Below are 27,904 nucleotides of genomic sequence, written 5' to 3'. Positions count from 1 at the left end.
AGAGAAGCCAGATGACATGGCAGCACGGTGGCCCAGTGGTTACCGCCGCCCCCTCACAACAAGAAGGTCCTGGGTTCGAGCCCCAGGGTTGTCCAACCTTGAGAGGTCATTCCAGGTCGTCCTCTGTGTGGAGTTTGCATGTTCTCCCCGTGTCTGGGATGAGTTTCCTCCAGATGCTCCGGTTTCCCCCACCATCAGAAAAACATGCATGTTAGGGTTAATACTCCTGTCTGTGCCCCTGTCCGAGGCATGGCAAGATGATCTGGAGTTGGTCCTTGGGTGCTGTAGGGCAGCTAACCACTGCTCCTAGCTACAAAGCTAGGATGGGTTAAATCTTCTTCGTCTTCTGTCGGCTTGTTCCCTGTTTCTCAGGGGTCGCCACAGTGGATTTTTCAGTTTCCTGTGAGGGCCACAGCACTGATGGTGGCCATTGTTGACCTGGGCCTTGGCCGATCCAGTATGGTCTTGTCAATCCGCATACTGATTTGGCAAAATTTTACATCGAATGCCTTTCCTGACACATCCACTAACCTTATGGACGGGGGCACAGGTAAAGCGCTGGATGCCGTCCCAGTATTCATGGACTTGCGCCCATGCCTGTCGCCACAGCTAGGATGTGTTTAATTTCCCCACGGGGATCAATAAAGTACCTCAAAATAAAAATTAAAAAAAATCAAACTTAGCTCCATCACGGTCCGGCAGGTTTCACAACGGTGATTTTATCGTCTTTTTATACCCCGGTTGGGTGCTGCGTTCAGGCTCGCACATCTCCATTGGCTTGTATTTTCCTGTAATGACAGCAATGTAGTATGTACGTCACATTTTGTGGCTTACTTTATCTGTGGATTTCACTACTCACTTTAGGATAACTTCAAGACTGTGCAGAAGGTGTCATTTAGAGTACACAGAGGTAAAATACCTGCTGGAGAAAGGGCAGCGGCCCACGGTAAAACAACTCTCCGGTCCAATTACCGGTGCCTCGCGCCTCTGTTCTGCAACCACAGTGGCCGGAGCTGGGAGTGACATACGCGTGCACACACACACACACACACACACACACACACACACACACGAGGATTCCATCAGGCTTTATTTGATTCTGTTCATGTTCATCGTAAAATGCGATATTATTTTTTGTCTTTTCAAATTATTTAATTTGGCTCGTTACTGGGGATTGCCTAGAGGCTTCAGTAATTCAGCCGTTATTTCACAAGACAGACTTTTATCAAAAATAAATAAATAAATAAATAAAACACTGCCAATAGCTTGATACACCAGTCAGCCAAAACATTAAAACCGCCTGCCCTGGTATTGTGTATGTCCCCGTCGTGCCGCCATAACAACTCTGACCCATCAAGGCATAGACTCCGGACTCCACAAGACCTCTGAAGGTGTCCTCTGGTATCTGGCACCAAGATGTTAGCAGCAGATCCTTTAAGTCCTTACAGGGCTTAAAGGATTTTAAGTCCTGTAAGGACTTAGAGGATCTTAAAGGAGGTCCCGCCTCACAGTTGCGAGGTGGGACCTCCATGGATCGGACTTATTTTTCCAGCACATCACACAGATGATCAATAAGATTGAGATCTGGGGAATTTGGAGGCCAAGGCAACACCTTGAACTCTTTGTCATGTTCCTCAAACCATTCCTGAACAAGTTTTGCTATGTGGCAGGGTGCATTATCCTGCTGAAAGAGGCCACTGCCATCAGGGAATACTGTTGTCATGAAGGGGTCATCATGGGCACTCTGACCAGTCTGCGGCTATGCAGCCCCATACGCATCAAGCTGTGATGCGCTGTGTTCTGACACCTGTCTATCATAGCTTTAACTTTTCAGCTCTTCTGTGGGATCGCACCAGATGGGCTAGCCTTCAGTTCCCATACACATTAATGAGCCTTGGGTGCCCATGACCCTGTTGCTGGTTCACCGGTTGCCCTTCCTTGGACCACTTTCGGTAGGTACTAACCGCTGCATACTGGGAACACCCCACAAGACCTGCTGCTTTGGAGATGCTCTGACTCAGTTGTCTAGCTGTCACAATTCAGCCTTCGTCAAAGTCGCTCAGATCCTTACACTTGCCAATTTTTCCTGCTTCCAACACATCAACTTCAAAAACTGACTGTTCACCTGCTGCCTAATATACCCCACCCCTTGACAGGTGCCACTGTAATGAGATAATCAGTGTTATTCACTTACCTGTCAGTCATTTTAATGTTTTGGCTGATTCATGTATAGTAATAGTATTTTTTCTCTCTGATAGTATTAAGTATGTCACGTACCTCAAAGAGTTTGGTTTAGTAGCCCAGCAGCAACGCACTGTAGTTGTGTTGCAGTTGACCCCTCTGTCTGGTTGGCAGCTCTCTGTTGGAAACCTCTGCCTGGTTTTGAGTTGTAGCTTGACCATCTGCTTTATTTCACGTTTGTGTTTGGGTTGGTTTGTTAATTTGTGAAGGTCGCCATTGTCGTGGCAATTACTTAATTCCACTCAAAAAATCTCTTAAAGTACTTTCACCCTTTAATATGTTCATGAAAATGACGCACAAGCCCAAATGCTTGAATGCGTGCCCTGATCTCAGAGCACACTCCCTTTATACCATGCAGCACAAGTTTCTATCATAATGGTGTGTACCGAGTTTCTGCCTCATCCTGTTTTGGAAGAAGTAGCTCATCTTTATTGCTGGACTGACATCCTAATGGATATCAGAACGTGTTCAGAGAGTTCATAGGTCAGGTCTCCCCTCATCCTCATCTTCCAGCGCATAATTCTCCATAACTGTCCGTTCAGGCCTTGTGACCCTCTGATCATCTTCCCAGATGTTCCTCTGCCATCAACCAACAGACAATAACAGGCCTTCACTCGCACACAGGAGAAGGCATTTTAGGGTACCACCTTTGACTTGCTATGAACCCCAAACATCCATCCAAACAATGTGAGCATAGTATAGCTGATACTTTTTCTTTTTTCTTTTTTTTTGGATTTTGTTCCTTCCTTTTCACCCCAGTTGTACTTGGCCAATTACCCCACTCTTCTGAGCCATCTTGGTCACTGCTCCACCACCTCTGCCTATCCGGGGAGGGCTGCAGACTACCACATGCCTCCTCCGATACATGTGGAGTCGCCAACCGCTTCCTTTTACCTGACAGTGAGATGTTTCACCAGGGGGTTCACACTATTCCCCCCAATTCCCCCTCCCCCTGACTGACCAGATGAGGTGCTACAGCAGTGACCACATACCCACATCCGGCTTCCCACCCGCAGACACGGCCAGTTGTGTCTGTAGGGACACCTGACCAAGCTGGGGGTAACACAGGGACTCGAACCGGCGATCCCCGTGTTGGTAGCCAACGGAATAGACCGCCATGCTACCCGGACAGTATAGCTGATACATGGTCAAAGATTAAAAGTAAGCAACATTCCCATATGAATTGCCTTCACATCCTCCAGATCTTACAGAATCTCACTTGAAATCCTGCTAAGTGTGTCTGCTGAAGCTCCCCGTGAGGATTTTGTTTGAAAAATTCACTTTTGTTCCATTTTTAGAGGTGAGAAGATAACACGGAGCGGTCTGATTACTAGTTTGTTGGGATATTAAATAATTTTAAGTTAAAAATACACATCCATAAGATAATGTGTTCAGATGGGCTATCATTTAAGAGGGAGTGGTTTGCAGTATAAATGCATTAGAAGTGCGGTCAGAATATGTGTGTAAAGTGGATATTGGTTATATTGTGAATATATATCTGCACGTTTTTGTTATACAATACAAAATGGAGCTGGGCCCCCTCTCTTTCTTTCCCTAACACACAAACACACACACACAAACACACACACACACACACACACACACACACACACACACACACACACAGAGTCAGGGCAACAATAGGGCCACACTAACAGACATATTGGGGCCAGTGTTGACTTATATCCCTATGCTAATAAGAATGCTAATTCAAATAGAGCTTGAGAAGTTTCTTGATGACACCCACTAACTTGAAGGCACACACAGACACAGACACACACACACACACACACACGCACAACAAGAAAACCTCTCGGCCTTCTTCTAAACCCCTGTAGACCTCCCAGAAATAGAGGGGCGATAAGAGCTGAAGAGAAGAAGTCTTTGAAGTGGAAGTGCGATGTTGTGTTTCTTTCTCAGCCTCTTTCCTGTTGTCTTTTTGAAAAGGGAGGAACGGCGGAGAAAGACAGAGGGACTGGGAAGGGGCAGGAGAGATAGTGTAAGAGAGGAAGAAATTCAGAGGCCAAGTAAAAAAAGAGAGAGAAACTTAGAAGGGGGGGATTGGAAGACAGATGAAGGAAAAAGTGGTTTTGCTGCTCTGTAGTGTGAAATTAAGGGTTGGATGAAAGGCTGCAGGGAGCGGATGCATGCGGATGTGTGGATGCATGTGGATGGATGTGTGTGGATGCATGTGGATGTGTGCGGATATCTGTGGATGTGTATGGGTGCATGTGGATGCGTGTGGATGTGTGTGGATGCATGTGGATGTGTGTGGATGCATGTGGATGTGTGTGGATGTGGTAACAGAGCAGGTCGACTCATTGGTAGTGGACACACCTGACCAACACTAAGTGCACAGGAATTGCAAAAGATTACAGAAGAATTAATGAATAGTCACAACTAAATAATCCCATCATTCAAAGTGAGACAGTAGACTAAAACACTTCTTTATTTTGTACTCTTACACCAAAACTCAGAGAAAACAAAAAAACACAGATAAGGCACGTTTGATCACACGCTAATAAATATAGTGTTGGACTCCTGTCGGTCACATGACCGCAGGCTGTTGGTCACATGACTGCAGGCTGTTGGAAATGCCATGCACGTGGCAGGAACAAGCTGCAGAACAAGCCAAAACTATGAGGACAGAGAAGTGGATGAAAATGGGCCTCAGGTTGCTCTTTTGGAAGTAATAACAGTAATAACACAGTCCGCGTCTGTTTTATTTTATTTTTTATTTTTTGGTGTGTTTATCAGTCACTCTATCAGAGATGAAGATGAGCAGAAAGATTTGACAGCTAACTAGCAAATCTGATCTGTGTTGTCCTGTTATCTTGGTTTTACAATGGCTTGATGTCAGATAATCTCTCACCACCCCACTGACTCTCTCTCATTCCCCAGCTCTCTCCCTCTCTCACTCTATGTAGTTTTCTCTCCATTTCATTACTGCTAAATTTTCAGCCTTTTTTCCTACAGTCCCTGCTTTCTTCTTTCTAACCCCCACTCTCTCTTGCTGTCTCTCTTTCTAGCATTCTTTCTCTACTGTCCTCCTCCCCGTCCCTCTCTTCGCCTTCTCTTGTTCTCTCCTTTTATTCTCCTATCTCTATATATGGCTCTGTACTGTCTCTCTGTTCAGTGATGCTTTATTGGCATGACTGCATGTGTTACAATGTTGCCAAAGCACAGACAGTCAAATAGGTTAATAGAGTATCACAAAATAAATAAATAAAACAGAAAAAGGAATAGGTGGAACTGGTAGTAATATAGAATAGCATTTGAACAGTAATTGACAGTAATTGGAACAGTAATTGACAGTGTTTTGGTCACTCACTGACCCTTAGGCTATGGCATTCTGACACATGTGCCGCAAGGTGCGCCCCTTCTCCCTCTCCCTCTCTCTCTCTCTCTCTCTCTCTCTCTGTTACTGTGTAGCTGTGTATAACTGTCTCCCTATTGTTCAGGTCCTCTGTGTCTCCGGGTTTTCTGTGCGCCCCGTCTGCATCTCTCCATTAGCCGCTCTCGCTGTGGGGAGTGGCAGAGTTCAAATGGCCACGAGAGAGAGAGAGAGAGAGAGAGAGAGAGAGAGAGAGAGAGAGAGAGGGAGAGATAGCGCTTAACTTCCGCCCGCCATCTCCAAATGCAAACTGACAGTCACACTGATCACTGGATGCCTTGTGTTTGTGCGTGCGTGCGTGCGTGTGTGTTCATATGTGTGTGTTTGTGTTTTTGATAGTGACAGATTCTATATATTTAGCTATTGTATTTTATTTGCCCAATTGTGTGTGTGCTTGAGTGTATCCATCACCTGCCTATAATCCAAACTGAATAAAACGAGTGTGTGTGTGTGTGTGTGTGTGTGTGTGTGTGTGTGTGTGTGTGTGTGTGTGTGTGTGTGTGTGTGTGTGTGTAACACTGTCCACACCTATATAAGATACATTTGTGGGAAGTGACTGCAGGAGGAGATTGGTCTTGTGTGGGTTTCCTAAATGACGGACAGGTGGGAGGTGTAATCCCATCACGGGGTTGGTTAGTCCGTCCCGCAGGGCCCGCCCCTGTCTGCTGATTGGCCTCTGATTGGATAAACTGTCTCTAAAGTCAGATGGATCGGATCGCCAGAGGCAGAGAGTGGATAGATTGGGCACGAAGGAAAGGATGAGAGAGAGAACGAGAGAGAGACTGAAAGAAAGGTGGTGAGAGCGAAGCCAGTTTGGAAGAGAGGATGATGATGGAGACGGATGGATGAAGAGAAGATGCGTTTGAGAGGAAATAATGAAGGAAATCGAAATGAACTGCAAAAAAAGTAACTTAATATGTAGACATCGCTTTGCTTGAAATAAAACGAATATGAATCCTGTCCAATCCATGCCGGGTGGCATGGCGGTCTACCAACACGGGGGCTCGGCGGTTCGAATCCCCGTGTTACCTCCGGCTTGGTCGGGCGTCCCTACAGACGCAATTGGCCGCCTTTGCGGGTGGGAAGCCGGATGTTGGCGTGTGTCCTGGTCGCTGCACTAGCGCCTCCTCTGGTCGGTCGGGACGCCGGTTCGGGGTGGGGGGGGGATACGTGATCCTCCCACGCGCTACGTCCCCCTGGCGAAACTCCTCACTGTCAGGTGAAAAGAAGTGGCTGGCGACTCCACATGTATCGGAGGAGAGTGTGGTAGTCTGAAGCCCTCCCCGGATCGATAGAGGGGGTGGAGCAGCGACCGGGACGGCTCGGAAGAGTGGGGTATTGACCAAGTACAACTGGAGAGAAAAACAAGGGGGGGGGGATCCCAAAAAAACCAAAAAAAAAAAACCAAATATGGATTTAGATAAATTACACGATCCAACAAGACGGCAGGTGTGTCGGTGTGTGTAGGTTGGGTGAACGGCTTCAAGGAGAAGCGAAATGGCCAGAAAGACCAGAGGTTTTAGAGTCCAAAGTCAGTTACAGGCTGCCCCCTTTTCCACTACATGGTACCGGTTCGGCTCGACTCGACTCGATTCTGTGTTGTTTTCCATTACCGTAACAGTGCCCCCTCAGTGTAGCTGGTCGTCATAGCGACGCCTGGTTTTCAATTTCAAAATGTACTTTTGAGATAACTCCGCTTCAGTTTTTAGAAACGCCGGTTGATGCGCGCATTGATGACGCAATGACGCCGTGACGCGTTTCTCTGACCAATCAAGAGGTCTGCATTGATTTTAGTACCCGCCCCAGTTTTTTCTTTTTTTTCGGAACCTCGACAGAGGTGGTACCAGAAAAGTGGTAACTGTTATCAAAATGCCGGTACTTTCCAGTAATGGAAAACGAAAAAAAGGGCGAGTCGAGCCGGTACCATGTGGTGGATTCAGTCAGTCTAGAACCGGTACCGCTCCACCATTATCGCACCGCGCCCTGCCTGTAAGGAGTCGTGCGCACGGTGAGCCTGTGTGTTTCCATCAGCAGTGGAGCTGAAATCTGGACTACCAAGTCCCACACAAACACTGTGTTGGTGACAACAAATGATGCCAGGCGACGGCGTCCGTCTGCGTATTGCACGTGACGCTGACGTCAGCATCTCCTCCCGTGACCGCAAAACCGATCCGGAACATTTTGTCTGGATCTGTTTCGTGATGGAGAAATGCAGACGCCTGCTCGTTGCAGGTTCTGCCCCCCTGTGGCATCGGTGCAGGAGGTGGGAGCGGCGCCGCAGGAGGTCTTCACCCTACCAGATGTGGTGTCACTGGATGTGACAGGAAGGTAAAACCAGTCTTTGAATACTGATTTCACTGAGTCGACTCACTGTCACGACCCGGCCCCGCTGAGCACGGCTATCACACGGTGCCGAAAAGCCAGAAACAAGTGAGCAGGTTTACTATAACCGTCCCGTAGTGGACATGCCAGCAGAACGGTTTCTCTCTGGCCTCTGATCCGTGCTGCCTTACTGTGGAGGAGCACCATGGGAGGTGTCTGTCTCCCTCTCACACATCCCTTCCTTACACACTCACACACACACACACACATCCCTTCCTTACACACACACACTCACACACACACACACATCCCTTCCTTACTCTCACACACACACACAACCACATACATCCCTTCCTTACACACACACACATACACACACACATTCCTTCCTTACACACGCACACGCACACACACACACATCCCTTCCTTACACAGACACACTCACACATCCCTTCATTACACAAACTCACGCATCCCTTCCTTACACACACGCACACACACACATCCCTTCCTTACACACTCACACACGCACACTCACACGTCCCTTCCCTACTCACTCCACACACGCACACACACACACACACACACATCCCTTCCTTACACACTCACACTCACACGTCCCTTCCCTACTCACTCCACACACACACACACACACACACACACGCACACATACATCCCTTCCTTACACACACACACGCACACTCACACGTCCCTTCCCTACTCACTCCACACACACACACACACACATCCCTTCCTCACACACTCACACGTCCCTTCCCTACTCACTCCACACACACACACACACACACACACACACACACACACCCCTTCCTCACACACTCACACGTCCCTTCCCTACTCACTCCACACACACACACACACACACATCCCTTCCCTACTCACTCCACACTCTCACACACACACACACACACACATCCCTTCCCTACTCACTCCACACACACTCACACACACACACACACACACACACATCCCTTCCTTACACACGCACGCACACTCACACGTCCCTTCACTACTCACTCCACACACACACACACACATCCCTTCTTTACACACTCACACACGCACACTCACACGTCCCTTCCCTACTCACTCCACACACACACACACATCCCTTCCTTACACACACACACGCATACACACTCACACATCCCTTCCTTACACAGACACACTCACACATCCCTTCCTTACACAAACTCACGCATCCCTTCCTTACGCACACACACACATCCCTTCCTTACACACTCACACACGCACACTCACACGTCCCTTCCCTACTCACTCCACACACGCACACACACACACATCCCTTCCTTACACACGCACACTCACACGTCCCTTCCCTACTCACTCCACACACGCACACACACACACACATCCCTTCCTTACACACGCACACTCACACGTCCCTTCACTACTCACTCCACACACACACACACACACACACACATACATCCCTTCCTTACACACTCACACACGCACACTCACACGTCCCTTCCCTACTCACTCCACACACACACACACACACACACATCCCTTCCTCACACACTCATACGTCCCTTCCCTACTCACTCCACACACACACACACACACATCCCTTCCCTACTCACGCCACACTCACACACACACACACACACACATCCCTTCCCTACTCACTCCACACACACTCACACACACACACACACACACACATCCCTTCCTTACACACGCACGCACACTCACACGTCCCTTCACTACTCACTCCACACACACACATCCCTTCTTTACACACTCACACTCACACACGCACACTCACACGTCCCTTCCCTACTCACTCCACACACACACACACACACATCCCTTCCCTACTCACTCCACACACACACACACACACACACACACACACACACACACACACACACATCCCTTCCTTACACACTCACACATCCCTTCCCTACTCACTCCACACACACACACACACATCCCTTCCCTACTCACTCCACACTCACACACACACACACACATCCCTTCCCTACTCACTCCACACACTCACACACACACACACACACATCCCTTCCCTACTCACTCCACACACACACACACACACACACACACACACACATCCCTTCCTTACACACTCACACTCACACACGCACACTCACACGTCCCTTCTCTACTCACTCCACACACACACACACATCCCTTCCTTACACACACACACGCACACTCACACGTCCCTTCCCTACTCACTCCACACATACACACACACACACACATCCCTTCCCTACTCACTCCACACACACACACATCCCTTCCTTACACACTCACACACGCACACTCACACATTCCTTCCCTACTCACTCCACACACACACACACTCACACACACACACACACACACACACACATCCCTTCCCTACTCACTCCACACACTCCCACACACACACACATCTCTTCCCTACTCACTACACACACACACAAATTACATGACATTTTTTATACATTAGCACACACACAATTACACATAACGCCCATCGACATAAAAACATATCAGACAAACCTACACAAACATCTGCACACACTATATACACACACACACTATATACACACACACTATATACACACACTCAGATGCACAAAACCCTGAGCTCTGTGATCTGGAAGTCGGTCTGGACACGTTTATTTCTCACATGTATGTTTTCTAAATGAGGAAGTGCAGGATTCATTCACTGGAAATGAGATGGGCTTTATTAAATACTTCATGAAGTATTTTAATGTTTATTAAATACTTCATGAAGTATTTTAATGGTGTTGATACTTTATGAAGTATTTTAATGGTTATTAAATACTTCATGAAGTATTTTAATGATTATTAAATACTTCATGAAGTATTTTAGTGTTGTTGATATTTTATGAAGTATTTTAGTGTTGTTAAGTATCTGAAAAGTCTTCTTTCTAATGTCCAGTGAACAGGTGCTATGCGTCCTAGATTATATAAGCTTTAGAAGCTGCAGCTGCTTCCACGCTGTCTTCTGTCCATCATACAGACACGTTCAGACCAGTCTGTCTTCTGTCCATCATGCAGACACGTTCAGATCAGTCTGTCTTGCAGACATGTTCAGATCAGTCTGTCTTCTGTCCATCGTACAGACACGTTCAGACCAGTCTGTCTTCTGTCCATCATGCAGACACATTCAGACCAGTCTGTCTTCTGTCCATCATACAGACACGTCCAGACCAGTCTGTCTTCTGTCCATCATGCAGACACGTTCAGACTAGTCTGTCTTTTGTCCATCATGCAGACACGTTCAGGTCAATCTGTCTTCTGTCCGTCATGCAGACACGTTCAGATCAGACTGTCTTCTGTCCATCATGCCGAGACGTTCAGATGAGTCTGTCTTCTGTCCGTCATGCAGACTCGTTCAGGTCAGTCTGTCTTCTGTCCATCATGCAGACACATTCAGATCAATCTGTCTTCTATCCATCATGCAGACACGTTCAGGTCAGTCTGTCCTCTGTCCATCATGCAGACACAGTCAGGTAAGTCTGTCCTCTGTCCATCATGCAGACACATTCAGGTCAGTCTGTCTTCTGTCCATCATGCAGACACGTTCAGGTCAGTCTGTCTTCTGTCCGTCATGCAGACACATTCAGATCAGTCTGTCTTCTATCCATCATGTAGATGCGTTCAGGTCAGTCTGTCTTCTGTCCATCATGCAGACGCGTTCAGATCAGTCTGTCTTCTGTCTGTCCTGCAGACACGTTCAGATCAGTCTGTCTTCTGTCTATCATGCCGACACGTTCAGACCAGTCTGTCTTTTGTCCATCATGCAGACATGCTCAGGTCAGTCTGTCTTTTGTCCATCATGCAGACATGCTCAGGTCAGTCTGTCTTCTGTCCATCATGCAGACACGTTCAGGTCAGTCTGTCTTCTGTCCATCATGCAGATACGTTCAGATCAGTCTGTCTTCTGTCCATCATGCAGACACATTCAAATCAGTCTGTCCTCTATTCTTCATGCAGACACGTTCAGGTCAGTCTGTCTTCAGGTTGCACGAGGGGACGTGTAGAACAGGGACAGAGTGTTGCTGCAGGTACGGAGAGGTCAGGGCATGGAGACCTGGGTATCTCCGCTGGTTTTGTCATGTTGTTTGTGTCAGGTATTGAAGGTGAAGACGGTTTATCTGGCTCTGTGTTTTCAAAAAGACCCAAACGCTGACCTCCACACTTCTCTCTCTCTCTCTCTCTCTCTTCTCCCCCTCCCTCCCTCCCTCCCTCCCTCATTCCCTCTCTCTCCCTCCCTCTCTTCTCCCTCCCTCCATGCCTCTCTCTCTCCCTCCCTCTCTCCCTCCCTCCCTCCCTCCCTCTCTTCTCTCTCCCTCCTGTCGCTCCCTACCTTCGTCTCTCTTCTCTCTCCCTCTGTCTTCTCTCTCCCTCCCTCCTTTCTTCCCCCCCCCCCCCCTCTGTCTGTCTGTCTGTCTGTCTGTCTGTCTGTCTGTCTGTCTGTCTGTCTGTCTGTCTGTCTCTCTCTCTCTCTCTCTGTCCGGTGCTGTTCTTGTGCAAATTTTCATTTCTCGCCGCTCTCTCTGCCTTCCTTCTCTCTCTCTCTCTTTGTCTGTCCTCTCTGGAGCTGGCAGATTAAATCCATTCCTCAGTGTCCTCAAACCTCCAACTCAGCTGTTTGCTGGCGACTCTACAGATACATTTGTTTAAGTGTGTGTCTTTGTGTATCTTTGTGTGCACGTGTGAGCTTCTCTGTCTCGGTGGGGCTGTGTGTGTGTGTGTACAGGTATTTGTCTCCAGGTATATATGCCTGACTCACTGTGCGTGTGTTTGTGTGTGCGTGTGTGTGTGTGTGTGTGAAGGTGTGTGTGTGTGCGCATGTGTGTGAGGTGAGTAGGGAAGGTGTGTGTGTGTGTACACGTGTATCAGCATGTGTGCATGTGAGTACGTATGTGCGTGTGTGTGCATGTGGGTGTGTGCGCGTGTGTCTGTATTTGTCTGTGTGCGTGTGAAGTGAGTAGGGAAGGGATTTGTTTGTGTGTGTGTGTGTGTGTGTGAAGGGAGCAGCGAAGGGATTTATTTGTGTGTGTGTGTGTGTGTGTGTGTGTGTGTGTGCGTGCATGCGTGTGTGTGTGTGAAGCGAGTAGGGAAGGGATGTGTGTGTATGCATGTGTGTGTGTGTGTGTGCATGTGTCTGTATGTGTGTGTGTGTGTGTGTGTGTGTGTGTGTGAAGTGAGCAGGGAAGGGATTTGTTTGTGTGTGTGTGTGAAGTGAGCAGCGAAGGGATTTGTTTGTATGTGTGTGTGTGTGTGTGTGCGTGCATGTGTGAAGCTGCAATACAACACTAATGTATTTCCCGTCATTCATCTGTGAGCTGAAGCGTGTGTTAAACCCTGTCTGCAGAAGGTCGTTGGAGGTGCTGACAGAGGAAACCTCCTGCAGGGGAGCTGTTCAACCACAACTTTAAAATGGTGTTCCTCCATCACCACTTACTTCACTGTGGCTTTGTGAAATTTGAGAGTCTGTTTGATTTTGGAAGAAAAAAAAGGCAATACAAAAGCCGGTGAAGATTTCCACTGGTCAGTGTTCCTAAAGTGTGAAGTGGACAAAGACAAAATGACATCAGAGAAGGAGAATCATTATTTTAACCCATGCAACCATCAAGCCTTCAGATGTATAAAAGTTCAGAAAATGTCTAGAGATATCGGTGACGAACTGAACAGCCACACAGCATTTAGCTTGTGGTTCATTTCCCACCTTGCAGTAGTTGAAGTTGGCACGTTTACTTTAACTACACATTATGTCACACATGAGCTATTAACATACATAATACATATACATTAGACTGTACAATATAACATTCTCCACTACACTTGCTCTTCAAAACTTAAATCATCAGAATCAGAAACACTGTATTTGTCATTTCATTTCATGCGCTTGTGCACATGAAATGAAGCGAAACATTGTTTCCCCCAGCCCACAGCAGTGCAACACAAAGACAAAACACACATATATACACGCCTTCACCTGAATCGAGTAAAACACAATTTAATACAAAGATAGTAATGATTCACTATCTCCATATTCAAATGTGAGGCTGCACCCTAGATGACGAGACTATTTGGTGCTCTATTGCGCCCCTTGGCAAGATTCTCTGCTGTTCGGTGGCACAGCGTAGCTGAGATGGCCACAGAAGAATCCTGTTGCTTTTTGCCGGAACCGCTGCCGAGTTGACTGAGCGGAGCCGCCATGGTTTACCCTCACCGGGTACTGACAGCTGGGTAGACTGTGCCCGGGGTTTTGAATTCAGAGTGACCTTCTCCTAGCCTTTGCCTAAAGAGGCATCAACCCACAAGGCAGCAGGTGGATTGGAAATCAGAGTTCCCTTCTCCTATCCCAGTGTGTTGACTGGACTGGGCACCATGGGAAGTACCATACAGGCATGCAGGAGCACCAGATCTATCAGTAGGGACATCGTTCTTAGCCAAAGGGCCCTTGCTGAGGTAAGGTGCCACCCCTCTACAGCCTGCGGTTGCACTTTAGCGTCTTACCCTGGACAAAAAAAATAAATAAATAAATAAAAGAGAAAAACACAAATCCAAAAACTACAAGAACTACAAGAACACATATATCCAAACTAACACAGGATGACTGTCCGAACTGCCAGTCTGCATGGGCTAGCAGTTAGCTTAGCCTGCCCCGCTTCCGCATCCTGTCAGACCGCCCTCGGTGTTTCCTCTTTAGGTGCAGCTTCAGTCAGGGCCGTGGTCCTTGGGCCCACAGGATACAGCAGACCAAGCTCTGCCAGCCGATACAGCGCCAGCTCTCCCAGCCATGAAACGAAGACAAACTTAGACGCAGACATGGACAAAGACATTGCATGCACGGTAGTGGGTGAGGCCTCCGCAAACGTTAATTCACGCTGCCTTCTTCCCACGCCGGTACTGGTTGAGGCCACTACAAACATGAATTTGCACCGCCATCTTCCAACACCAGCCCTGTGATGGCCTGGCAGCCTTTCCAGTGTTTCTCCCCGCCTACCACCAATGACTGCTGGGATAGGCTCCAGCATCCCCGCGACCCTGAGAGCAGGATAAGTGGTTGGATAATGGAATGGAATGAAATCTTCCACACTGGAAGCAGAATTCCACTTTTTATTGATGATTGATTTTTTTAAATTTTTATGCCAGTGTCAGTTTCCACAATGCAGCTTCAGGAATTTAGAGATGTTTAAGTCTTCAGCCGTCTCGGTAAGGATTCTGTCTGCATCCAAGCTGGAACATCTGGGTGGAGGCAATTAACAGAACCCCCCCCCCCCCGCGACACCTGCAGACTAGCTAGCATGAAGCAAGGCGTGCGGCGCACAGCTGCACTGGTGAAGATGCTTCGTGGATGAAGGTGGAGGACGCTGGCTGCACCCGGGCAGCTTCCATAGCAGATGTGTGTTACTCTGGAAAGTTCAGCAGAATAACTAAGGAATAGAAAAAGAGATCCTGGGATGGCATTGATAGTAAATGTTTTATTTGTTTGTGTAAAGCTCACAATTTGGGGATAGAGTGATTTGCTGGATGATGACTGTGTGCTAGATCAGCGGTCCCCAACCCCCGGGTCATTTGGTACCGGGCCGCAGAGAAAGAATAAATAACTTACATTATTTCCGTTTTATTTATTATCTGACGCTGAACGATGTTTTATTTTTAAAAATGACCGGATTCCCTCTGTTACATCCGTCTATGACTCACTCTTGACGCTTGTCTCGGTCACGTGATACGTTGCCGCTAAAATTAAACCCACAAGCTAGCAAAATGAGTAAAAAACAAACGTCTTTGGAAAGTGTCTTTGCGAAGGGGAAAAGGCCCAGTGAGGAGACAGAAGAAGAGCCTACGACTTCCAAGAAAAAGAAAGCTGCATTTAACAGACAATACCAGGAGTCCTACTTAAAATATGGATTTATCGCGACAGGTGATTCCCGCGCAGCAAGCCCGCTCTGCATAATGTGCGGCGACCGGCTCTCTAATGAGGCAATGAAGCCTTCAAAACGGCTTCGCCACTTGGAGACCAAGCACCCTGCATTAAAAGACAAGCCTTCGGAGTATTTTGAAAGAAAAAAGCATGAACAAGAAGGACAGAAGCAATTACTGAGGGCCACCACATGAACAAATGCGAGTGCACTGAGAGCATCATACTTGGTGGCTAATCGTATTGCTAAGGCTAAGAAGCCATTCACCACTGGTGAAGAATTGATCCTGCCCGCCACTAAAGACATTTGCCGTGAACTTCTAGGAGAGGCTGCGGTTAAAAAGATAGCACAGGTGCCTTTTTCGGCCAGCACCATCACTTGGCACATTGAGGAAATAGCAAAGGACATTGAGACACAATTGTTGGAGAGCATTAATACATCACCGTGGTACGCACTCCAGGTTGACGAGTCTACAGATATTGACAACAAGGCAATACTACTTGTTTATGTGCGATATCTTTATCAGGAGGATGTGCATGAGGATATGTTATGTGCACTATCGTTGCCAACTAAAATCACAGCCGCAGAACTATTCAAGTTGCTGGATGATTATATATCAGGAAAACTGAAATGGTCCTTTTGTGTCGGCATATGCACAGACGGAGCTGCTGCCGTGACCGGACGGCTGTCTGGTTTAACTACTCGGATTAAGGAGGTTGCACCTGAATGTGAGTCTACGCATTGTGTCATTCACAGGGAAATGCTGGCTAGCCGAAAAATACCACCGTAACTTAACAGCGTATTGAATGATGTCGTTAAAGTTATTAACCACATCAGAGCACACGCCCTTAACTCGCGCCTGTTCGAGCAGCTTTGTGAGGAGATGGACGCGGAGTACAGACACCTTCTCTTATACACAGAAATAAGATGGCTATCCCGAGGGAGATCGCTGGCCAGAGTGTTTGAATTACGAGAGCCGCTGCAGAGATTTCTCTCAGAAAAAAGTCACCGCTGGCAGCACATTTCAGTGACGAGGAATGGGTCTCAAAACTCGCTTACTTGTGCGACATATTCAACCTGCTCAATGAACTCAATCGGTCACTTCAGGGGGAAATGACAACTGTCTTCAAGTTGGCAGATAAAGTAGCTGCATTTAAAGCCAAACTGGATTTGTGGGGACGCACGTGAACAGAGGTATATTTGACATGTTTCAAACATTCGCGGGGATTTTGGAAGAGACTGAGACCGAGCCTTCATTCTCCCAGCTTGTGCACGATCACCTGTCTTTGCTTTTAAAAGAGTTTGAGCGCTACTTCCCAACCACAAAAGACCCACGAACTGCCAAGGAATGGATCCGCGACCCATTTGTCAACAAACCAGGTGAATCCAGCATGTCTATGCAAGAAGAAGATCAACTGCTGGAGATCGCAAATGGCGGCGGCCTTAAAAGTATGTTCGAGACAACAACTCTGCCGGTGTTCTGGATTAAAGTCACGGCAGAATACCCCGAGATCGCCTCAACAGCACTGAAAACCCTGTCGCCATTTCTGACATCCTATTTGTGTGAAGCGGGATTTTCTGCAGTGACAGCAACCAAAACAATTACGGAGTAGACTGGACATAAGCAACACACTTCGGGTGTCATTGTGTCCCATTACCCCTAGATGGGACCGTCTCGTTGCAGAGAAACAAGCTCAGGGCTCCCACTGATTTAGCGTTATGGTGAGTTGTATTTTCATGCAATTTATATTTGTTTTTGTGTTGTATCTTATTTTGAAGGCATGTTTAAACGTTACCATGGCGACCAGAGAGTGTTAGGGGGCAGAGAGGATATTACTCATGTTATGTTGTTGGCGCGATGTTACAAGGACGCTGCTAATAAAGTTGCATACGAGTACACAGTGGATTCACGTTTATTATTATATTTAGAAAATACCACAGTTTTGATGCCGGTCGTATCATTTTATTTTGTGTATTTATCCGCCACACCTTAAAGGCCGGTCCGTGAAAATATTGTCTGACATTAAACCGGTCTGTGGCGCAAAAAAGGTTGGGGACTGCTGTGCTAGATGATAGACATGAATGCATGTCTGTTTTGGTTTGTATTCCAGACATTTCCCCTAGCAATTCACAATACCTACAGCAGTATCCAAAACATGAATTGGTTAAGACGTGGTTCAATAAAGTGATAAAACGGGATGTTCACTTAAACAGCAGCAGTCACAGTAAAAGACTAAACGAGAATTTAACTGAGGGGTTATCCCTGAAAAGGATGTCCAATGTCACCCAACACATTCTCTTACTCTGTTTTCCACCCCTCTCTCCGCAGCCAGTCACACCACCACCTCCCCAGCTGTGTGTGGGTATGTGTGTATTATGTGTGTGTGTCTGTGTGTGTGTGTGTGTGTGTGTGTGTGTGTGTGTGTGTGTATTTGTGTTTGTGTGTTTGTCTTCATCGCCACATCAGCTCCTGGACATCTGTTGTGAGTCTGTCTTGGCTCCCTGCTAGTTCCCCAGCTCTGTGCCATGTTACACTTGAAAAATACACACACGCGCACACACATTCACACACATGCACATGCTAACCTCCACACATGCACACACTCTAGAGGGTCTGAAAGGAAGCATGAAAATGGGAAAGAGAAAGAAATGAGGAAGGGGAGGAGAAAGGGAGAGGCTTAGAGAGATGGAGAGGAGACAGGTGGAGAGAAAAGGAGGACAGACAGTGATGGTTCAGGAAGGTGAGCGATAGAGATAGAGATGGGAAGTTCCAGGGAGGCATTTCTCACCACGTTTTCAAGCTGCGTCTTCATTTTGAGTAACACCTGAGCACAGAGAGCAAATGGAAGCAGACTGGAGCAAAAGTGGGAAGGAAGAGTGTTGATGAAAGAAACGGCACAGAGGGGCGTCCGGGTGGCGTGGCAGTCTATTCCTTTGCCTACCAACATGGGGATCGCTGGTTCGAATCCCATGTTACCTCCGGCTTTGTCGGGCGTCCCTACAGACACAATTGGCCGTGTCTGTGGGTGGGAAGCCGGATGTGGGTATGTGTCCTGGTCGCTGCTCTAGCAGCTCCTCTAGTCGGTCGTGGCGCCTGTTCGGGAGGGCGGGGGAACTGGGGGGAATAGCGTGATCCTCCCATGTGCTACGTCCCCCTGGCAAAATTCCTCGCTGTCAGGTGAAAAGAAGTGGCTGGCGACTTCACATGTATCGGAGGAGGCATGTGGTAGTCTGCAGCCCTCCCCGGATCGACAGAGGGGGTGGAGCAGTGACTGGGATCACTCGGAAGAGGGGGGTAATTGGCCGGGTACAACTGGGGAGAAAAAAAGGGAGGGGGGTAGGAAAAAAACGGAACAGCGCAGATCGACACACACACACACACACACACACACACACTCGGCCAAATTTGCATACACATGAGATCTACTACTACTACTACTACTACTACTACTTCCGGCTGCTCCCGTTAGGAGTCACCACAGCGGATCATCCATTTCCATCTCTTCCTGTCCTCTGCATCTTCCTCTGTCACACCAGCCACCTGCATGTCCTCCCTCACCACATCCATAAACCTCCTCTTTGGCCTTCCTCTTCTCCTCTTCCCTGGCAGCGCCATATTCAGCATCCTTTTCCCAGTATACTCAGCATCTCTCCTCCACACATGTCCAAACCATCTCAATCTTGCCTCTTGCTTTGTCTCCAAACCGTCGTGCCTGAGCTGTCCCTCTAATATACTCGTTCCTAATCCTGTCCTTCTTCATCACTCCCAATGAAAATCTTTGCATATCTTGGCAAATCGTAGCAAGTGTGTGCACAGGAGATGCACATCAAAATCTAAAGCAGACACACACACACATACAAGTAAGTACACGAATGTACAAAGTAATGTTGTGATCCTGTCTTTTTTACCTTTACAATCAGGAAAGTGCCATTGATCTGGGCACATGCACAAATACATCAGAAACAGATGGACATTGTTCTGCTCCGCCGGTATACTCACCTCCACTCGTGCTGTATGTCTGTAGTTTGCTTGATCGCCACCGTTCTTCTAATTATATCATTCTGATGAGTATCCAGATTGTTAATCTTGTAGTATCAGTACACTTAACTTTTTTGCTATTTTAATTCACAACAGGTCCTAATTCACTACAATGTGGAAAGGCAGCAAAATGCTCTGACGTGTGTGTGTGTGTGTGTGTGTGTGTGTGTGTGTGTGTGTGTGTGTGTGTGTGTGTGTGTGTGTGTGTGTGTGTGTATATCCAAGGCAATCATAAATATGAGTAGTGAGAGGGGGCTCCCTCTACATGTTCCTCTGGAAAGACTAAAGAATGAGCGTAGTTTCCACCGGCACCCTGCTGGCCAACAGTACTGGTGGTGGTCGTTGGTAACTCAGGCCTCGACTGATCCAGTATTTAAATCTGATTTATTACCCACATAGGCCCTATGATGGCCTGGCAGCCTCTTCAGGGTGTCTCCCCGCCTGCCGCCCAATGACTGCTGGGATAGGCTCCAGCATCCCCGCCACCCTGAGAGCAGGATAAGCGGGTTGGATAATGGATGGATGGATGGATATATATATAAAATTACTTTTTTCACCATAAATTGATGCAATGAAATAAAAACTGATTGATCCAGTCACCTCCTTCGTGGGTACGAAGTAAACTTAAAGTGTGTGTTCCTTACATGGCAAGTCCACATTTCATCTGTGGTTCACAGTGAAGTCGTCGTGGCATCCGGCCGCTTTCTGGCATTCAGGCGGATACGACAGCTCGTCACAGCAACTGAGTGCAGTTTTCACACTGATTTACACCTGGAATATAAAAATGATTTGGGCAAATGGTTGGAGGCACCAACAGTGTACGTCCCTTTGATGTTAACGTCCGTTAAATCAGGTCTCAGGAGAGAGAGAGAGAGAGAGAGAAGTGGTATGTGAGGGGTAGAATGGAGGAAATGAGAGAAAGGAATTGGAGGGAGAGAGAGAGAGAGAGAGAGAGAGAGAGAGAGAGAGAGGTGGTATGTGAGAGGTAGAATGGAGGAAGGAGAGAAAACGAGAGGGGGGGTGGTATGTGGGGGTAAGATGGAGGAAGGTGAGAAAACGAGGGAGAGTGAGAGGAATGGGACAGAGCGAGAGGGGGGTATGTGAGAGGTAGAACGGAAGGAGAGAAAACGAGAGAGAGAGGAATGGAAGAGAGAACGAGAGGGGGGTATGTGAGGTAGAATGGAAGGAGAGAAAACGAGAGAGAAGTATGAGAAAGAAGTGTAGAAAGGGAAAGATGAATGGGACACATGAACGGCGAGAGAAGAAGGAAGAGGGAGGTGATGGAGTGATGGGGTGATGGAGAGAAAGGATTAAGAGCGGTAGAGGAAGTGAGAGATGCAGAAAGACAGGAGTGAGTGCTGAAGAAACAAAAGGAAGAGAGCGACGGAGAGAAGGAGGGAGGAATGAGATGGGGGTGAGAGAGACAGAGATGGAGAGAAAAGGGGAGCATGAGGAATGAGAGATGTGGGGGGGGGGGTTCGGGCCCCTTCTTTTTATGTTACAGGGAAGGAAATGAGGAGCAGTAAGGAAAAATGGGAGATCGTCATTGGCAAATGTCAAGAGGAAAAAAGAAAGAAAATGGATTGAAGTGAAGATGAGAGGGAGAGGAGATAGGCGTGGGGGGGCACCAGATAAGCTCCTATACATACATTAACGTCACACGTTTGAACACAAGTGTGTTAGGCTGCGCATGTGTGTGTGTGTGTGTGTGTGTGTTTGGATTTCCTCCCGTTTTTAAACCCTTCCATCATCAAAGGCACTTTAGGGGTAAGGGAAGCAAGGAATACGGTTTTTGACACTCCTCTTAAAAAAAAATCATGTTTTCCGGTTCGACCATATTTGCTAGTTGGCCCCAGGGGGACCGCTGTTTCTCCACTGTTCAGAGAAGTCAGCTCAGCTTCAGAGTCGGTGGTTTGATTTCCTGCTGAGAAAAGCTGGGCTTGAGGTGAGCAAGATACGCTCTGCCCCTTCCTAAATGAACCAGGTGGTCTCCGCTAAAGCGCTTAACCCAATCCCCAGCCGCCCCCTGTGGGCCTGCTGTCCGGTGATGAGCAATCCCAGCTCAGACCAGGTTAAAAACTCATTATATCCCATAACAGGGCTAGGTTATTATAGGGTTATAACAGTTAAAGCCCAGGTTAAAATACTGATGCATTATAGTATATATATACACTACCGTTCAAAAGTTTGGGATCACCCAAACAATTTCGTGTTTTCCATGAAAAGTCACACTTATTCACCACCATATGTTGTGAAATGAATAGAAAATAGAGTCAAGACATTGACAAGGTTAGAAATAATGATTTGTATTTGAAATAAGATTTTTTTTACATCAAACTTTGCTTTCGTCAAAGAATCCTCCATTTGCAGCAATTACAGCATTGCAGACCTTTGGCATTCTAGCTGTTAATTTGTTGAGGTAATCTGGAGAAATTGCACCCCACGCTTCCAGAAGCAGCTCCCACAAGTTGGATTGGTTGGATGGGCACTTCTTTGAGCAGATTGAGTTTCTGGAGCATCACATTTGTGGGCTCTAACAGGTACTATTTAATGAAGATGCCAGTTGGGGACCTGTGAGGCGTCTGTTTCTCAAACTAGAGACTCTAATGTACTTATCTTCTTGCTCAGTTGTGCAACGCAGCCTCCCACTTCTTTTTCTACTCTGGTTAGAGCCTGTTTGTGCTGTCCTCTGAAGGGAGTAGTACACACCGGTGTAGGAAATCTTCAATTTCTTAGCAATTTCTCGCATGGAATAGCCTTCATTTCTAAGAACAAGAATAGACTGTCGAGTTTCAGATGAAAGTTCTCTTTTTCTGGCCATTTTAGCGTTTAATTGACCCCACAAATGTGGTGCTCCAGAAACTCAATCTGCTCAAAGAAGTGCCCATCCAACCAATCCAACTTGTGGGAGCTGCTTCTGGAAGCGTGGGGTGCAATTTCTCCAGATTACCTCAACAAATTAACAGCTAGAATGCCAAAGGTCTGCAATGCTGTAATTGCTGCAAATGGAGGATTCTTTGACGAAAGCAAAGTTTGATGTAAAAAAAAATCTTATTTCAAATACAAATCATTATTTCTAACCTTGTCAATGTCTTGACTCTATTTTCTATTCATTTCACAACATATGGTGGTGAATAAGTGTGACTTTTCATGGAAAACACAAAATTGTTTGGGTGATCCCAAACTTTTGAACGGTAGTGTATATTCTTAATATTCCGCTCCTCATTTGTTGAGCACTTTTATCAACAGCATCATTGATGGATGGTTTCGGGGGTGTATATATATATAAATAGCGCATGTAATGTAAAGCTAGTAATATTACATGTCTAATGACAAAGTACCACAGACTGCCTGAGGGCAAGACTACGTAGACTTTTTAAAATTTTAAATATATTTATTATATAGTCACATGTGTCCAACTTAATAGGACGCTAATTATTATTGTATGTTCTTTAAATATTGTTCTGATTATTACTTTAGACATTTTTAGGAGAGAGCTGAAAAGTCACAATTTTAGCATTGCTTTTAGTCAATACTCTGTTTCTACTACTGTTGTCTGTAGTTCACTGCCTCCTTCACTGTTTTTATGTCCTCCGTCCCTGTTGGTTTCATCTTTTGATTTTATTGTGTTTATGGGTTCTTGTTTTATATTGCATTGCATTTTACATGAATACTGACAGGAAGTGGTTCATTCTGAGTTGTCCAACTCTACAGCATCAAATCAGGGCGAGGCTGTGTGGAGACATGTCTTCCTGACCAAGCCCTGATGGATGGATGGATGGATGGATGGATGGATGGATGGATGGATGGATGGATGGATGGATACCATGTATAGCGAGAATCATAAGGAGATGAGCAGGTGAACGGAGGAAAAAAGAGTAGCAAAGACAGGGGGTTACACAGGAGGAGGTGGGTGGAGAAACCACCGAGACATGAAACAGAGACGGAGAGGGAAAGAGAGAGCAGGAGAGAGGAAGTCAGACAGATGGAGAGAGACACAGATGGAGAGAGACATACAGATTGACCATGTGTGTTTATGAGAGAGAGAAAGTCAAAGAAAGGGCGTATGTGTAGTAGCTTTAAGGTCGAGCGAGAGATGGGCGTGCAGAGAATAAGTGACAGACACAGGATGAGAGGGTGGAGAAAAGCAAGATGTACAAAAAGGAAGGAGTGAAGGAGAATTGGAGAGGCAGGGAGGAAGAGGGAGGAGACGCTGTCCATGGGCAGAAGACAAGAATAACAGGAGCGAATGAGTGTGGAAATGAAAAAAGGATTGAAAACGATGAACTGGAGGGAACATGAAATCACTGTGCCGGTGTCGTGAATGGTTCTTTTCACGAAGAATTTTCCCCTCTGACAATTTAAGGTTTTCCCATTTCAGAACTCCTCGTGTCACCTGAAGTTCATTGTGAGTCTTGAGAACACAGATGATTCAGTTTGTAAAAGTTTTATTTTGTCAGCCAGTTACTGAAGTGATGTAATGTCTTCTTGTTTGGAGAAAGCAGCCGAGTTTGTTTGACTTAATGTGCCGTCAGCTGTCTCTTCTCAGGTGTTGTTCGTGTCTTTTGGGAGCAGCGCTCTTTAGCTCAAACTCAGGGAAACTGCCAGACATCTTCAATCCCTTACATCAAACCTTACAAGCAAACAAAAATGATGACATGGGGGATTCGGTTTCAGAAAAAAAATCAATTTTGCCTCAGTTCTCTAAAATCACAGGAAACGATGCGGTAGCTGCTTTATTTAGAGACACAAAAAAATGTTTGTTAGACAAACTACTGAGATTAACCTACAGCAGTGTTGTCCACAGTAAACAGTATGTATGCAGGCTGACACCCTGTGTCCCAGCAAAACCGTTTAATTTGTCTCTGAAAGGATTAAAATTCACCTTCTTTTCTTTGTGTAAATCCATTGTGGGGTGGATTTTCCAAAAAAACGTCAACTTAATCGGTCACACGGTGGAGTTTTAAGAGCAGGATTGAAATGGAAGTGACGGATTCCTGCTGCAGCACTGCTGTCCACACTCTGACAACCAGGTCCTGTCTACACACACTTTTCATCCATCGTTCCAAGTGGTATTTTTAGGAACTTCTTGAGAAAAAAGAAAAGTGTGTGATCTTTGAAAGAAAAATTCACTGTTTATAAGTCAGTGTCAAACAGAACATTATACCGATTACATCGAACATTATGCCGATGACACCATGGTGTTTATTCCAAATTGATCCAGCGTACTTTCCATCAGCTGAATAATGAACTCGAGCTCATCATTTGATGCAAAAAATGCACAACTAGCACAATGGAAAAGAATTATTCTTGATGTATATTTTCTTTATTTCATTATATGATCATCAGATGCATCTTAAATCAATCATGCTAATGTCTAAAAGCCAATTTTTCAAGGCAACACAGGAATATTTCTATCCAAAGTGCTTTGTATCGAGTTTCCAAAACACAAATAAAACAACAAAAGATAATATTCGTAAAATCTTGGACCTAGTGTGCCAAGGCTCAATAAGTATCTGTAATGTTGTAGTCATTGTATAGTAATTACTTATCTCAAATGTTACTGTTAGGGGGGAAAAGAAGATAATTAAAAAATTAAATACATTAAGATCTTGCTGGTTCCCCTCTCTGTCTCTGCAGGTATCCCCGAGCTGTGAGCAGGTTTTGGTGAACGGTAAAGAGATGCGAGGTCGACAGTCCTTGGTGGTGAACTTCACTTACTTGCACCTGTCAGCCCAGCTGTGGCTCACCGTCTGGGTGCCCAAACTTCCACTGCAGATCGACGTGTCCGACACCGAGCTGAGTCAGGTTAAAGGCTGGAGGGTGCCTATTGTTACCAACAAGAGGTAATTACCCTAGCTAACCCTAACTTGCACTGGTGGACAGAGGATTGTGAGGGTGGAGGAAGGTGTGTGTGTATATAGATATTTTTTTTTTGCATCCATCCATCCATCCATTATCCAAACAGCTTATCCTGCTCTCGGGGTCACAGGGATGCTGGATCCTATCCCAGCAGTTATTGGTTGGCAGATGGTGAGACACCCTGGACAGCCCGCCAGTGTATGCAACAGGCATGGGTACAGGTCCATGAATACTGGGATGGCATCCAGCTTTTTACCTATGCCCCCTTCCATAGGGTTATTGGCTTTTTCAGGAAGGGCATCTGACATAACATTTTGCCAAATCATTATGTGGATTAACAAGACCATACCGAATTGGTAGCGGCCCGGGTTAACAACAGCCACCATTGGTGCTGTGCTCTCACAGGGTACTGATAGAAACTATAAAGTCTGCTGTGGTGACCCCTGAAAAAAGGGGAACAAGCTGAAAGAAGAATATATATATATTTCCCGGAAACCATCAATGGTATTGATAAAAGTGCTCAACAAATGAGGAGCAGAATATTAAGATAGCTGTGGCCTAGCAGCCTGTCCAGGGTGTCTCCCCACCTACCGCCGAATGACTGCTGGAATAGGCTCCAGCATCCCCGTGACCCTGAGAGCAGGATAAGTGGTTCAGATAATGGATGGAGATATTATATATATATATATATATATATATATATATATATATATATATATATATATATATATATACACTACCGTTCAAAAGTTTGGGATCACCCAAACAATTTCGTGTTTTCCATGAAAAGTCACACTTATTCACCACCATATGTTGTGAAATGAATAGAAAATAGAGTCAAGACATTGACAAGGTTAGAAATAATGATTTGTATTTGAAATAAGATTTTTTTTACATCAAACTTTGCTTTCGTCAAAGAATCCTCCATTTGCAGCAATTACAGCATTGCAGACCTTTGGCATTCTAGCTGTTAATTTGTTGAGGTAATCTGGAGAAATTGCACCCCACGCTTCCAGAAGCAGCTCCCACAAGTTGGATTGGTTGGATGGGCACTTCTTTGAGCAGATTGAGTTTCTGGAGCATCACATTTGTGGGGTCAATTCAACGCTCAAAATGGCCAGAAAAAGAGAACTTTCATCTGAAACTCGACAGTCTATTCTTGTTCTTAGAAATGAAGGCTATTCCATGCGAGAAATTGCTAAGAAATTGAAGATTTCCTACACCGGTGTGTACTACTCCCTTCAGAGGACAGCACAAACAGGCTCTAACAGGTACTATTTAATGAAGATGCCAGTTGGGGACCTGTGAGGCGTCTGTTTCTCAAACTAGAGACTCTAATGTACTTATCTTCTTGCTCAGTTGTGCAACGCGGCCTCCCACTTCTTTTTCTACTCTGGTTAGAGCCTGTTTGTGCTGTCCTCTGAGTATATTAAGTATATTCCAAAAAATCGGCAGTGCTTTCAGCCTGCAGGAAAAGACTGCATTTCGCATCCACAATCGTTTATCATTCATGAGAAATAAAAGGCATGATCTCCACCTTAAGGTGTGCAATGACTTTGCTTCAAGGTATGATATAGCTCATTCCTTGATTCATTCACTTGTCCAGTTATTTTGAAAGCTGTGAATAGGTTGTTTCTTGAACAAATTGAACAGTGAGAAAATGTTTTATTTCTGTGTGGGGGTGGTGGTAAATCTCTGCCAAAAAAAATGTGAGAGGTTATATGTCGGCGTAAGTATCTGTGGAGACAGACACGTCAAAGACATTGATTTGTGTGTGTGTGTGTTTGTGTGTGTGTGTGTGTGTGTGCTGAAGAATTTATATATATATAAAACACGGTTACAAAGTGCTGCACAAGATACAGATCCAGAAAAAAATAAACAACATACATATACAGTTATATACAGAAAAGTAGAAATGACAGCCCCATTTCAGGGAAGGCAAGTCGGTGGAGATGGGTTGTGAGAAGTTTTTAAAGCTGTTTACAGACTCAGCTGATCTTGGGGGGGGGGGCTGTTCCAAAGGGACAGGGCCCTTACGGCAAAAGCACAGTCACCCTTGAATTCGCGGAGGGAGCGAGGTATAGT

The 27,904-nt window shown here is 46.2% G+C and overlaps 1 protein-coding gene across 1 annotated transcript in view; it reads left to right on the top strand.

Moving 5' to 3' along the window:
* Window positions 1-27,904, top strand: part of si:dkey-215k6.1 (transmembrane protein 132D) — a 450,750-nt gene that overhangs the window by 374,184 nt on the left and 48,662 nt on the right. Inside the window, exon 7 of the mRNA XM_056278865.1 lies at window positions 25,598-25,803. Coding sequence (XP_056134840.1) covers window positions 25,598-25,803 — 206 coding nt within the window. The remainder of the gene's footprint in view (window positions 1-25,597; window positions 25,804-27,904) is intronic.

This window comes from Lampris incognitus, chromosome 1 (genome assembly GCF_029633865.1).
Source record: "Lampris incognitus isolate fLamInc1 chromosome 1, fLamInc1.hap2, whole genome shotgun sequence".
NCBI lineage: Eukaryota > Metazoa > Chordata > Actinopteri > Lampriformes > Lampridae > Lampris > Lampris incognitus.
The sequence above is the reverse complement of the archived record's forward strand: the minus strand, read 5'-3'. Positions and strand labels throughout refer to the sequence as shown.